The sequence below is a fragment of the Ovis aries genome, chromosome 22, assembly GCF_016772045.2.
Source record: "Ovis aries strain OAR_USU_Benz2616 breed Rambouillet chromosome 22, ARS-UI_Ramb_v3.0, whole genome shotgun sequence".
Classification (NCBI taxonomy): domain Eukaryota; kingdom Metazoa; phylum Chordata; class Mammalia; order Artiodactyla; family Bovidae; genus Ovis; species Ovis aries.
The window spans coordinates 39157471-39172441 of record NC_056075.1 but is presented as its reverse complement, the minus strand read 5'-3'; the positions used below and the strand labels follow the sequence as shown (position 1 = coordinate 39172441).

The window sequence follows — 14971 nt, the reverse complement described above, 5'->3', positions numbered from 1 at the left end:
TTCCCCTGGGGGAATTCCCTGGTGGTGCAGTGGTTAAGACTTCACCTTCCAAAGCAAGGGGTGCAGGTTTGACCCTGGGTCAGGGAGTTAAGATCTCACATGCCTAGGGACCAAAAAAACAAAATATTAAAAAAAACACACACACAACAAAAAACCCAGAAGCAATATTGTAACAAGTTCAATAAAGACTTTAAAGATGGTCCACATTAAAAAAAAAATTTCCCCTGGGAGGTCTATTTCGGTTCTAGTTGGTTTGCTGGTGTGTGAAGTTGTTTTTTCTTTCATTCCTTTATGCTATTAATATTGGTGGGGGGCCTGCTATGTACCAGGGACTGTGCTTGGAACTGTGAGTGCAGTGAGGAAATCGGCATCTGACTAACCATGAGGATAGGAAATACAATAGGCAATGGGGCTAAGAGTGACCGAGAGGGGTCTAGTGATCAGGTAGTACTCCTTGAAGATCCGAGTGGCAGAAGGGGGAGCCAGGTGAGAAGACGGGGGCAGGACCTTCCAGCACACGCAAAGGCCCTGGGGCAGGAATCCACTGGGTGTGTTGGAAGAGGTCAGTGTGGCTGGAGGGGAAGGAGGGAGATAGAAGAAGCTAAGTTGGGAGGGACTGGCTGGGGTTAGGCCCTGAGGGAACCAGTTTAATTTCAATGGTGACTATGTGCCAGCTGGGCTCATAAGGTTTGGTCCTCTTGAAAGCCAGGCCCCTTGGCTCTGACCCCTGATGCCAGCTGCTTCCGTCCTTCATCGGGGGTGGGCGGCAAGGGAATGCAGATGACTCAGTGCACAGCCATCTCTGCTACTAGAAAGTCAGTTGCGCACCCAGTCTCCTGAGCATGGCTCATCTCTGTCCCCAACGGCCTGACTCCCTGCCCCCTCGCTCCCTGCCCCCTGCCCATCACTTCCTGGACACCGAGCTCACACTCATGTCATCATCACTGTATGTTGGGTTAGGCAGGAGGGGAAGCGCAAGCTTATGATCCAGGACGGCCTCCATCCCCCCGCCCCCCAGCTGCGTCCTGCTGCCTGGTGTGGCTTCTGTGGCCTCACCGGTAACTCAGGGCTCTCAGCAAACATGGCTGCCTCTCCAGGCTCCGCCGCAAGGCAGTCCGCGAGCCTTCAAGGACCCGTGTTAAAAAGTCACTCCCTGATGGCCACAACCTTGTGCCTTTAGACATGTCTCTCTTTCCTTTGACGTGAGCATTTAGCAGCTGTGAAACTTTGGGCAAGATGCCATCCTTGTCTGAGCTTCAGTTTCCTCGTTTGTGAAATATGGGTTATGATAAGGCAGTTGTGAGGATGAAATGCACTCGTGTCTGTGAAGTGCTAACCTAGAGGCTGGCGTGCAATCTGTAAGTGTTAATTCCATGAGTGTAAACCGTGCGTGTGTCCTTTAAATTGCCCTCATGCAGCAGTTCTTAACGGGGGGCAGTTTTGCCCTTCTGGGGAATGGGCAGTGTCTGGAGACATTTTTGGTTGTCACAAGTGGAGTGGGCATGCTCCTGGCACCTAACGGGTAGAGGCCAGGATGCTGTGAAACCCCCTGCAGTGCACAGGGCCGACCCCCCACCCTCCTCCCCCGATGCAGATGTATCCGGTTCAAAATGTCAATGGTGCTGAGGTGGAGAAAAATATTGAAAGTATTAGTCGCTCAGTCATGACCACTCTGTGCGACCCCAAGGACTGTAGCCTGCCAGGCTCCTCTGTCCGTGGGATTCTCCAGACAAGAATACTGGAGTGGGTAGCCATTCCCTTCTCCAGGGGATCTTCCCAACCGAGGGATGGAATCTGCGTCTCCTGTATTGCAGGCAGATTCTTTACCATCTGAGCCACCAGAGAAGCAGAAATCCTGGCTTAGAGTGGCTTTCAGAAATGTAGCAGAATTCATGTGGCTTACCCTCAGTGAGCCTCAGGGCCCCACATTTTTTTTAAAAAAAGCACCAAATAATGTATATGGGAGTTTTCTACACTTTAGTGAGTCCTGGGAAATCACTCAGGCTGCACTTCTTCACAGTCTACACAGCGCCTCCGGGTGTGCCTCCCATCTGACTCTCAAGTGGTCTTGGGGAAGGTGGGACCTGGCACCTCAGTTTACGGGAGAAAGTTCTCTAGAGGGGGAGGTGACCTGGCTAGCCCCAGCTCCCAGAGCTGGAAGAGGGGAAAGGGGGCAAAAACCCAGCGCTTCTGGTTCAGCTGGACTCTTGCTGCCACACGGTTGCCCTGTGAGGCCCGAGCTCCGTGGGGAGCCGTGGTGTTTATTCTCACCGTTCTCTTTCTGGTCTCTGCTGCCTTCTTCTCTTCCTGGGGGCTGGTATGGTGGCATGGTCTTTGGCATTCAGAGACCAACCAACGTGCTTACCTTCGTCTCTTTTCTCCCCCTTGGCCTTCCTTGCTCAGTCGTCCTCTCCTGTACCTCCAGCCCTGGCTAATTCTAGAACATTCCCAGCAGTCACTGAGACACTGAGAATTACCTACAACCTAAAGGGATCAAATTGGTCACAGCAGCCTAACATGCTTTTCTTTGTATGAGAAGTGATGGCGCCTGTCTGTGCTGGCCTTGACAGCTAGGCGTCCTGCTCATCCACTTGGCTGGAGCTCCAGGGAGGAAGGCCAGCAGAGGAACCCGCTAAGCCACCACTAGCCACGAGCACATCCTGTTACTGGCTCACCCAGGATTCTGAACAAGTCAATTTTGTTTTTGGCTGTGCCCCACACAGCCTGCGGAATCCTAGTTCCCCGACCAGGGATCAAACCTATGCCCCTGTAGTGAGCCACTGGAGCACCAGTCCCCTGGACAAGTTAATTTTTTAAGTTATTTTTAATTGCAAAAAAAAAAAAAAAAGCAAGAGCTGACTCATTGGAAAAGACCCTGATGCTGGGAAAGATTGAAGGCAAGAGGAGAAGAGGGTGACCGAGGATGAGATGGTTGGATGGTATCAATGACTCAATAGACATGAGTTTGAGAAAACTCAGGGAGATAGTAAAGGACAGGGAAGCCTGGTGTGCTGCAGTCCATGGGTTCACAAAGAGCTGGACACGACTGAGCGACTGAACAATTGTAAAATTACTATGTGCATTGTAAAGATTAAGAGGAGAAAATGACACCATCCAGAAGATGATGTGAAAGGCTAAAATTCCCCAGTTCCTGCCTCTTCGCTCTCACTTTCTGCCTCATGTTGTGTATCCCTCCAGACCCTGAACGTTTGAAAATGGAGCACTTTGAAATCTGCTCAGTGACTCGAGGTTGTGGCAGATGAAAGATTTAAAACAGAATTCTGCTCCACAAGTTTCTGGGCACCCGTTTACATGCCTGTCTTGCTCTGAGGCTTCTGGGTTGAATTCCACAGCACAGAATGATGGGTTCCCTAGGACAGCAAGGAGATTGAAGAAGAGGGAAGGTCCTTGCTCATGGGACCGTGAAAGAGAAGGCTGCAGGTTTGAGGGGGCAGGGTGCTCCTTCTCCTTACTGCAGATTTTGAGGCTTTCCAGGAGGCCCTCAGGCTTCAGGGTTGATGCATGCTAAGTCTGGTCTGGGGAGGACAGAGTGGAGGCAGGTTTTTTCCACTGAAAAGGAAGTCCTCAACCTCTGATGTTTAAAAAAAAAAAGAAAGACTTCAGTGAGGTGTCAATGCTCCCAGCCACATCCTTGACAGAGAAAGGAACCAAGCACCAGACCTCTTTTTTTTTTTTTTAGCAGTGTCGTTTCTTTGAATTTCCCCAGACCCCAAGAAATTAAGAATCTCTTCCTTTGTCGACCTCAGTAAGAAGGGCTGGAACAGCTGGTAGTCTGTGATGGTGGCTGGAGAGGGGTTCCTGGGAGCCTCAGTCTTGGTGCCAGCTGACCTTTGCTCCCAAAGATCAAGCCCAGTCCAGAAAATGGCATGTTCCAACGGGCACAGCCAGAAAGAGCAGTTTGTGGGTTTCCACTCAAATGCAAGGAGCTTGGATCCTGGCGTTTACCACAGCCCTTTGGCTTCTGAGGGTGGGGCAGGAAGGACAGCATTTGAAATATCTTTTTTTTTTTTAGCAACTTTAAAATAGTGTTTAAGGGAAAAAGGAGGGGGGTGGGTACCAGTATAGCTCTGAACTCTCTCCGTGATGGCAAAAGGCAAGGATAAAACACCTTCACCCCATGCAGAAGGTGTGTCATTTCAGCTTTGGATTTGAGGATTAGGGCCTTCAGGAACAAGTGGATGGTCACCTCTTCCCTACTCCAGCCCCCGACAATGTGATAGCACCAGACCCATGGGCTTGCGAAGGGATTTCACCTGGGGCAGGGGCCGCTGTCTCCATGTGTGTTCGGCCTCTCTCTGGAGTTCTGACCTCACCCTGGCACATGGTCCACCTCTAAGGGGGCCTGTTCCAGAAGCAGGAGCAACATCCAGGTGACGCAACCTTCTATGTGGCCTTCCCCGGAGCTTTGGGACCGGGGCCGACCTGAGCTTTGTCTCCTCTCCCGCTCTCTGCTGGCTGCCCTCAGGCCTCCTCTCCCATCCCCCCTTCACCAGAGGGGAAGGTGGTCTTTGATCCAGCGGTGGGGGTGTCCCCAGCCATGCCCCTGCCCCAGGAGCCTCTACAGCACCCAGCTGATCCTTGCATGAGGGCTGGCTCTCTTCACACTCTGCATCTATTTGCGTGGTGTGAAAGTTTGTCTGTAGTATACGTGTGCAATTACATTCTAGAACTGCAATTTGTGGACACTTGTGCACTTTTGCAGTCATTTTCACATCAAAACTAAATCAAGTGCTTGAAGCAAATATGAAATCCCATTAATAAAATTGTCTGTTGCAGGAAAGGTTTCATGTTTTTTCCTCTTGGCACTCAGTTGGTGGAAGACTTTGCCATGTATGTGTTCAGGTCTTTAATGTCCTTGCGTTTTTTGTTTTTTTGGAGGGACCATGTCACATGGCATGCGGGGTCTCAGCTCCCCAGCAGACCAGGGATGGAACTCATGCCCCTTGCAGTGGAAATGTAGAGTCCAAACCACTGGACTGCCATCTTGTCTCCTAAGATGGGTTAGAAGATTTATTAGGCCTGCAATGTACTTGATCGAGACAGGGATGAAGCTTCCACGGAGGGGCCCTCAAAGCTGGTTAAGCGTCTCATTCTCTACACGACTGAGTATGTGTCCGTGAGGGAATCCTTTCCAGAGCAGCAGACAAAACAGTCTCAAATCACAGCCCCTCATGGATATTTTCCGTCACGGAAAGGCAAATCCTAATCAGTTGCGCTGTCTGGGGTCTGGGGAGGGTGGGGCGTCTTGCTGTGTATCAACCATGAGTTGGGGGCCCTCGTGGCAGGAAGCCTCCCTTCTTGATTTTCACTGTGAGTCCCACCTCCAGCAGACTAAGGGTTAGATTCCAAGGCCAAAACACTAAGCGATTTACAGTCCTGGTATGTAGCTCCCAGATGTGGGGCTGCTGAAATCTGAAACCTGCATGGACACAGCTGTGTTGGCGAAAAAAAAAAAAAAAGGTACAAATGCAACTTTGCTGCCAACTTGGGTTTTCTGCTTGGTCGGCTGCCCGTCTCCCCAAAAGGCTATCTGTGTTAGTTAGAGCTCTGCCCCCTTGGTCTGTGGTCCACTATCCACAGTCCTAGCCCACCTGGGTACACCTTCTTTCGCTTCCCTGCAGACAACTTGAGGTGCGTGGTCAGACTGATGACCACAGTCCAGCCCTGGTGAGTCCAGTTCTCCCATCAGAGAGTCCTGGTTCTGTGGAGCCTTCTGGAACCCCTAAGGGCCATCTCATTTTCTGCGCTTAAGCAGGAGTGAGATGAAGTCAATAATTTACCTGCATTCATTTCCAAGAGCTGTCGTACAGATGATTGCAAACTAAGTGGCTTAAGAAAATAGGTGTTTTTTGTTTTTTGTTTCTCTCTCACAGCTCAGGAGGCCAGAAGTCTGAAACCTGAGTGTCAGGCAGGGCTGTGCTTCCTCTGAAAGTTGGAGGGGAGACTCTTCTTCTCTTCCAGCTCCTGGTGGCTCCTGGCAATCCTCGGTATCCCTGGCTTATTGCTGCATCCCTCCAGCCCCTGTCTTCACATGGGCTTCTCCCAGTTGTTTATCTCTCTGTGTGCTCTCTCTCTTTTTTTTTCTTATAAGGACATCACTCCTTGGACTTAGTGAAGCGAAAAGTTGCTCAATTTTGTCTCTTTGCCACCTCATGGAATATAGCCCGCCAGGCTCCTCTGTCCATGGGATTCTCCAGGCAAGGATACTGGAGTGGGTTGCCATGTCCTCCTCCAGGGGGTCTTCCTGATCCAGGGATTGAAACTAGGTCTCTTGTACTGGAGGCAAATGCTTTACTGTCTGAGCCACAAAGAAAGCCCCCTTGGATTTAGGGCCCACCTTAAATCCAGTGGTCATGTATGGATGTGAGTTGAACTGTGAAGAAAGCTGAGCGCAGAAGAATTGATGCTTTTGAAGTGTGGTGTTGGAGAAGACTCTTGAGAGTCCCTTGGACTGCAAGGAGATCCAACCAGTTTATTCTAAAGGAGATCAGCCCTGGCTGTTCTTTGGAAGGACTGATGCTAAAGCTGAAACTCCAGTACTTTGGCCACCTCATGAGAAGAGCTGACTCATTGGAAAAGACTCTGATGTTGGGAGAGATTGGGGGCAGGAGGAAAAGGGGATGACAGAGGATGAGATGGCTGGATGGCATCACCAACTCGATGAACATGAGTTTGAGTGAACTCCGGGAGATGGTGATGGACAGGGAGGCCTGGTGTGCTGCGATTCATGGGGTCGCAAAGAGTCGGACATGACTGAGCGACTGAACTGAACTGAACTAAACCAGGATGATGTCATCCTGAGATCCTCAGCTAACCCTATTCCTAAATAAAGTCACATTCCGAGGTTCCAGGTGGATGTCAGTTTGGGGGACACATTGTTCAACCTCCTATACTGACCTTTGGGAATATTTATTTCCCACTTAAATATATAAGCTAACACATTAGAGAGTGTATCTGGGGTCATTGTTTTCAGTTTTAGTGAACTTTAAACATTCGATGTTCAGTCACTTGACACTCATGTTCATTTTTCCACGTTAAACTCTTTGCACAATCTTCGTTTTTAGTGACTACCTCTCACTGCCGTGTGAGCGGTGGGATGACCCAAAGGTAGGCGTGTGGGCTTGAGAGCTGGACGGCCAGTGTTTGCATCCTGCCAGTCTCTTTTGCTCACTGTCACAGGCTGAATCGTGTCCCCCCTCAAATTCAGATGTCAGACTCCTAAGCTCCAGGACCTCAGAGTGTGACTAGTTGGAGATGGGGGTCTTCAAAGAGGTGATTAAATGAGGTCCTTGGGGTGGGTCCTAATTCAATCTGACGAGTGTCCTTCTAAGGAGAGGAGATTAGGACATCGACACACACAGAGGAGAGACCAGATGAAGACGCTGGGGAAGACGGCCACCTACAAGCCAAGGAAAGAGTCCTCGGGAGAAACCAGCCCTGCAGTCACCTTGACCTTGGACTTTCAGCCTTCAGAGCCCCGAGAAGGGAAATTTCTGCTTTTCAAGTCATCATTGTTGGTACTTGTCATGGCAGCTGAGCTGACAATATTCCAGCCACTGGGGCAAAGCAACAAACCTCCTGAGCCCGGTTTTTTCCCTTGTGTGTCCGGGGCCCTCAGCGGTTCAGTGGAGATTAGAGAGGCTGCCCCATGCGCTGCCTGGCATGTGGTTTGAAGGCACTGTTTCTGGGATTGGCACACCTTGAATTGTTTCCCTAGCTCTTCTGTCATTGCTCAGTGGATGGGCCCCACTCATTCACTGGGTGAACCTCCGTCGTGACCATGTGCCTGGTGATGAAGGCTACTGTGGTCAGCCTTGGCCACTTTCTTGAAAGAGATTTTTAGGACATTCTCTAAGTCATCATTGCTGAGTACCCACGAGGGGCCCTGGGTTGAAGCTGCCTATTGCCATGAACCCCAAGGCCAGTGCCCAGGAGACCCTTTGCTGGTGGCAGTGAAGACCCCATCAGAGATCCCAGGCAGTTCCTATCCCCAGAAAATGAGGCTCTTGGTAGCCACACCCCTTTCCTTCTTCAGATCTGTCTTGGTCTGATGCCTCCAGCTGCTACCTGGTGACTCAGTTTTACCAGGAGACAGGCGAGGGCTCCTGAAAAGGGAAACCCCAGCTCGAGGGCCTCCACGGGCACCTCACATCCGCCCACAGCAGGGAGTGGTCCTTGTGCTCTTGTTAAATAGTTTGTAGCCCCCTCCTCCTGAGCTTGCTGGCTCCAAGTGTGCAGAAGGGAGAGCCAAGCATCTCCCGGAGGTTGAGCCCCACTGCTGGAACCACCTCCCCTCCCCCCTCCCCCACCACCTTGGGCCGGGCGCCTCCAGCCCCGGCCTTTCTTCTTCTTTTCTCGAAGAGCTGCAGCAGGCAAACAGGATGCACCACTCCCACACGCAGAGACTCAGACGAGACACTTGGGTCGAACCGCATCCTGCTGGTGGTGCTGGGTCCCATCTGCTGCGGGCCTGGTTGGGAGGAGGGGGTGGGGGCTTGGTTCTCTGGGTCGGGGGCACTCATGAGCCTGGTTTCATTGGTCAGATTTCAAGCATCATTTCAAACGGTAAACTGGATGGGTGTCTCAGAGTCCCCTTTGGAGGTTCCTGTGCCTGGAAGGGCTGAATAATGCAGGTGGTGATGAGGGATGGTAACACCCCTGTGCGACATACTATTGGCGTTTCGCATCTCCTGCCTCACCCCTGCCTATGATTTTTTTATTTTCTGGGAGGTTTTTGGCTTTAATGAATACTTTCTCCGAATCTTACTGAAGCAGTCTAAGATGACAAGATTGCTACAAAATAGAGGCCCACTCTGGAGAGGCTCAAGGTAGAGGCCTTTGGAGGCACACTCCTTCTGAACAGGTTGACCAGACTGGAAGGGCACTCACAGAAGGGCAAACAGCAGTTCAAGTGTTTTCGGAAAAGCCAAAGTCCAAACCCGGCTGAGAGCAAAACGATGTAGGTGGTCCTCTCCTGATTGGAGCTGTCTTGGGAAAACGAAGGTGTCAAGCCCAGGTTCCAGTTCTCCCAGCCCCCAGCCAGATGTTCCGAGTCCGTGGACACCGTCAGGCGTTTCATTTGCAAAGCAGTTTATGTGCCTGTGGCGAGAGGGCGGGTTTAAAAGATATTTTACCACCCACTTGGTGACCCCGCCTGGCAGCGAGCATCTTTCTAGATGCCCCTGGAACTTTCTGTTTGTCGAGCCCATGGCGGTGCAGTCAGTGAGGGTGCCAGGTTGCGTGATGTGAATTTTCAGTCTGCACGATGTCCTGAGAGTCCAGTGGGAAGGTCTGAGATGGGAGAGAAACTTCTCAAAATAAGAGACTGTCCCTCAACAGCCAGAAAGTGCTTCCTTTTGTTTCCCCTGTTCCCACCCCTTGGCAGGGCAAGGGAGGACTGCAGCAAAGCATGGGGAGGCGTTGGAGGAGGAGAATGTTGGGAACAGGGACTCTGGCTTAGAAGGGGGGAGCTCTTTGTGAACTTGGGGTGCAGCAGGCGCCAGTCCTCTAATGCGTCAGGGGTCCTCCCCTCGCAGCTGGCAAGTGTGCATTAGAATGACTGCTTTCCCAGAGAGGCGCTTCTGGGCCTGTGTGAGCGAGCAGGTGTCTGCGTCCTGCAGCTGACTGCTATTTTCTTTAATTAGGGCCTGTTCCCAAAGCCCCTCCTGCCTGAGCTTGTCATTCCACTTCTCTGCCCTGCACTGAATATGCCCCATTTTGTTTCTTGGCATAATAATAGGTTTGTGTAAGACCTTTGTTGCCAGACTTCCGGGGGTCTAAATATTAGCATCGTCTGATATGATAGTGGCCTTTATTTCATCGTCTCTACAGATATGGCGTCTCTTCTGCTACCTCAAGTTCCTGGAGACCCACATCCCTGTAATATCTAACCCGAATAGAGTGGTAATTCTATTTTTTTTTTTTAAGTGGTGATTCTTAAAGTACCTCTTGATCCAAGGGTATGCATCAATACTGTATGAATCTAGACTTCCATGAAAAATATAGATTTGCTTGTGCTCTTTCAGCTCTTGTATTCCACTGAGATAATTTCATAGTGACCCTAAACATCCAGGAAATCTGCCTGGTCTACCGCAAGACTTACTTTAGCTTTCCTTGGGTGTTTGGCATGCATGCGCACTCCTCGGCACACGATCGTGCTCATGTTCAGTTGCTCATTCATGTCCAACTCTTTGTCACACCATGGACTGTAGCCCCTACAGGCTCCTCTGTCCGTAGAATTTTCCAGGCAAGAATACTGGAGTGGGTTGCCATTTCTTCCTTCAGGGGATCTTTCCGACCCAGAGATCGAATCCTCGTCTCCTGTGTCTCCTGCATTGGCAGGAGGGTTCTTTGCCACTGTGCCACCTGGAAAGCCCCAGCACATGATAGGTATTTAATAAAAATTAAATGATTTATAATTTTCCTTTTCCCTTAGATCTTCAACCTCATGAAGTACGACAGTTACAGCCGCTTCTTAAAGTCTGACTTGTTCTTAAAACACAAGCGGACCGAGGAAGAGGACGAAGAGTCACCAGATGCCCAGACTGCAGCTAAAAGAGCTTCGAGAATTTATAACACATGAACCCTCCAGGCGCTGGCAGGACTGGCAGCTTTCAGAATCGAAGGAACTCACTCTCAGGACCATGCAGGGTGGATAATGGCTTTGTTATCTGCAAGGACTGAAATGTACAAAAACCCTTCCATGGGATCTGTGTATTTTATTATCTGCTTGACCAGTAAGTTTTTGCATGATGGCTAATCTTAGATAAGACAAATAGCTTTGAAGTTTTAGTTCTGTCTCACACACAAAAGTGAAATAGTCCTTATACACTGGACATCTTGAGTATTTTACGGCTTGATTAAACTTCATGTGAGGCCTCCAGGTGAAACTTACAGCCACGTCTTCCCTTTGACATCTTCACTCTCCCTCCGTGGGTGGGTCGCTCAGGTCCACAGCTTCACCTGGTGAATCAGCTCGAGAATGAGTTGATCTGGCATGCTCAGGCCATTGGGGGCTTGTCTGTCAGATGCCGCTTGGGTTAAATGCTTCTAGAGAATAAGTTCAGTGTTGGAAAAAGAAAATTCATTGCAGCCTCTCAAGATTCGGGGAGTTGCGTGTGAGTATCATCAGAGGGCTCTTATTTCTGAGGTTTGGGGTTGTCCTGGTTTTGCCCACAATCCGTGACGTTTCATGAAACACAGATAAATAGTTCATTTTGACAGAAACAAGATCTCAACCAGGAAGAAAGAAAACCGGGAGATTATTCAGGGTCCCCATGGCGATGCAGGGTGGCGCTGAATGGGATGGTGGTACCCAGCTCGTGCTGATGATGGAGGGTGGGGGATATTCGCTCCTCTCACAGCCCATCTGGTGAAACCATTTTTTCTTAGTGCCTACCCCTCACTAGACTTCTTAACTCTGGGCTTGAGACTTCAACCAGAGGATGGAAATGCTGTCTTTGGAAGCCCCCTCTTGGACTAGAGGCTGTGAGTGATGTCCGATAGTCCTAGGCAGTCCTAGCCAGCCCAAGTTCCCCTCCAGCAGAGCCCAAGGTCAGGCACGGTTCCCTTCTGCTCACTGTTCCTGCCATCTGCTGCTGCCAGACCTTCTCCAGCATGTTTGCCAAACCTTAAACTTCTGTTTGTACAAACAAAGCAACTAGACTCTTACTTGAGAGCCTTCCAACTCAGACATTCAATTTGCAAAACTCCCTGCTGTTGAGTATGACTCTATGATTTATCAATCAAACCAGGACACTTGAGAAAGAAGGGCAGTGAGTTGAATCATCGCGCTGGGATAACAGGGCATCAGCTGGTTCTGTTCTGGGTGAAACCCATTTGCATAGTCGCCTTGCTGACCCCCCTCTCCTGGCATGACCACTTGGGCAGTCCTCCAGATTCTCATTGTCCCTTCACTGTGGTCGAATGCCCCCTGTCTTTCCTTTTTGGGTCTTAGGGAGCCATTGGCTGCTTCCAACCGAACCACACAGCTGAACCTCATCAGGAACAGTAAATACTTGATATCCCCCTCTCCCAACAGGGGGTTATCTGCCTCCCCTAGGTCATCCCAGACAGGTTTTCTCTCTGCCTGGAATGAGATGGTCGTCCTGAGAATGACACCCAAGCGCCCTGTCATCTGGGAAATTCAGTCCATTTTCAAGCAGAACAGACTGATGTACTTTTAAGAGTAAGGAATTAAAAAAAAAAAAAAGAAAAGAAATAGGTTCTCTAGCTCAACTTACAGTTTACTAGCCAGAAAAGTGCAGAGATACAGACTGCGCCCCCAAGCCCGGCCCTGCAGTGTCACAGTCACAGGATAATTTCAAGGCTGCGTGGAGCTGAGCGAGTGGCTTGTGTGCTGTTGCCTCAGTTGCGTCCGACTCTTTGCGACCCTGTGGACTGCAGCCCACCAGGCTTCTCTATCCATGGACTTTCCCTGGCAAGAATACTGGAGTGGGTTGCCATTTCCTCCTCCAGGGGATCTTCCCGACCCAGGGATCAAACCCATGTCTCCTGCATTGCAGGCAAATTCTTTACCCACTGAGCCACCTGGGAAACCCTGATCCTCCTATTTGAGAGCCTGTTCCAGACGGGTCCCAGAGACTGCAGATGGCTGGGAACCCTCTTTCCGGCTTTCACATTTTTACTCCTGGGTTCAGAGACCCTTTGAGGTGGTGATCTGTTCAGAAACACATAAAAGAAACAGCTAGAGTTAGCCGGAAGTCTGTCTGCCAAGAGAAGAGCCTCTTGCTTAAGAGTTGCCTGAAAAGCTCCCCAGTAGGAGGGGGAGCCGCTTACTCTTAACCACAGCTTACTCCCACCAGCATGTACTCACACCACCTCCCCCTCACTTGCTCCCGCCTGGCTGCCTACATCCCTTCCAAGTGCAGAACCAGGTGGGTACAGAAGGCAGCTTCCTAGAGCTGTTGCAGCAGTGAGATGGAAGTGTAGGGCATCTGTGTCCCCAGAAGATGCTTCCACACTCAGCTTTTCACTTTCTCCCTATCCATTTCTTGATTAGTACCTTAATTGCATCTGGGGCCTCCCTGGTGGCTCAATAGTAAAAAAAAAAAAAAGAAAAAAAAAGCTGCCTACTGAAGCGGGAGACACAGGTTCGATCTCTGATCTAGGAAGATCCCACATGCTGTGGAGCAACTAAGCCCGTGAGCCACAACTATTGAGTTCGTGCTCCAGAGCCCAAGAGCCTCAGCTACTGAAGCCTACGCACCCTGGAGCCGGGGCTCCCCAACAAGAGAAGCCACTGCAATGAGAACTCCGTGCGCCGCAGCTAGAGAGCAGCCCCCGCTTGTCACAGCTAGAGAAAAGCCAGCGCAGCCAAAAATAAATAAGTAAATACAATTATTTTAGAAGAATAAATAGTGTCTTCTATGGGCTAGGGATTGTGTCTGGTTGTTGTTGAGTTGCTAAGCCGTGTCTGACTAATTGTGACACCATGGACTGCAGCACGCCAGGCCTCCCTGTCCATCACCAACTCCCGGAGTTTACTCATACTCATGTCTATTGAGTTGGTGATGCCATCCAACCACCTCATCCTTTGTCGTCCCCTTCTCCCTCCTTTAATCTTTCCCAGCATTGGAGTATTTTCCAGTGAGTCAGTTCTTCACATCAGGTGGCCAAAGGATTGGAGTTTTAGCTTCAGCATCAGTCCTTCCAATGAATATTCAGGACTGATTTCCTTTAGGATGTACTGGTTGGATCTCCTTGCTGTCCAAGAGACTCTCAAAGAGGTCAAAGCATCAGAATAAAACATACATATAAATCAACAGGTTGCAGGGTCTCAAAACATAGATGCTGTGTTTGACTGGGCCTGTGTTTTAAAGCTGTCCAAGCAATTGCCTTGAGGAGAGCACCAGTGGGATCTCCGATTGGCTGCAGGCCCCATCACGTCCTATTGCCTTAAGGCCGGTCACGTTCTATGTTATCTGCTGGCTCCAGAGTCTGCGCCCTGATTGCCATCTCCTGTGTGCAGATCAGCACAGCCTCAGTGACATTTTCCTCTGTGACTTTGCGGTCATTAACGATACCTCCAGATCCACCCTGCTGACTGGCCCAGAATCTGCTGTGGTCCACACTCCTGCAGCATCTTGCCTTCACATGCACCAAACCCTCCTCCAAAGCAAGGCAGGAGTCACCTCACACTCGAAGAACACCTTTCCAAGTGTTTTCCCACTGCTTCATCTGAAAAATCTTAAAAAGTAGAATAGCAATTTTTCCCATTTTAGAGACAAGAAAACGAAAACAAAGGACACGACTCACACAGGCTGGTGAGTGCTAGAGTCTGCGCTGGAACCAAACCTTCTGTCTCCTGATCCTAGCCCCCTTTTTGGGTCCATCCCCTGCCTGGACAGGACCCTAGGGGAGCCCAGGGCTGGGGTGAATTCTGGCAATTAGTAAAGGTGGTCACTTATACAGCAGATACTTAAAGAGCAACTACTACCTTCTCCTGGGCTTCCCTGATAGCTCAGTTGGTAAACAATGTTCCTGCAATGCAGGAAATCCTGGTTTGATTCCTGGGTTGGGAAGATCTGCTGGAGAAGGGAAAGGCTACCTCTCCAGTATTCTGGCCTGGAGAATTCCATGGACTGTATAGTCCATGGGGTCACAAAGAGTTGGACACGACTGAGAGACTTTCAGTCACTACCTTCTCCTAGCTATAGGAATGGAGGGGGATTAAAGGATAAGGCATCAACTCTGCCTCTAAGGGTGCAGCTTATCAGGAGATGAGAAGGGGTCACTACCAAACACTCTGCTACAAGAAAACAAGTGACCAGCTCCTGGGAGAGAGACTGATGGGTCAAGACTGGCTGGTTGTGTTCATCTCTTAGGTTTACACGCTCAGTTGTTTTGTTTTTCCCCTCCCTAAATATCGGAGTGTTAATTAAGCTTCATGTCAACACTGGTGGTGAAGTGATTTCATTTGAGAAACATG

The 14971-nt window shown here is 50.1% G+C and overlaps 1 protein-coding gene across 4 annotated transcripts in view; it reads left to right on the top strand.

Moving 5' to 3' along the window:
* RGS10 (regulator of G protein signaling 10) overlaps positions 1 to 10916 on the top strand; it is a 39249-nt gene extending 28333 nt beyond the window's left edge. For all 4 annotated transcript variants that reach the window (XM_027960273.2, XM_060404756.1, XM_060404755.1 and 1 more), the window contains one exon: positions 10457 to 10916. In XM_027960273.2, the coding sequence (XP_027816074.1) occupies positions 10457 to 10603 (147 nt within the window). In that variant the 3' untranslated portion in view covers positions 10604 to 10916. The remainder of the gene's footprint in view (positions 1 to 10456) is intronic.
* The last annotated feature ends 4055 nt before the right edge of the window (positions 10917 to 14971 follow it).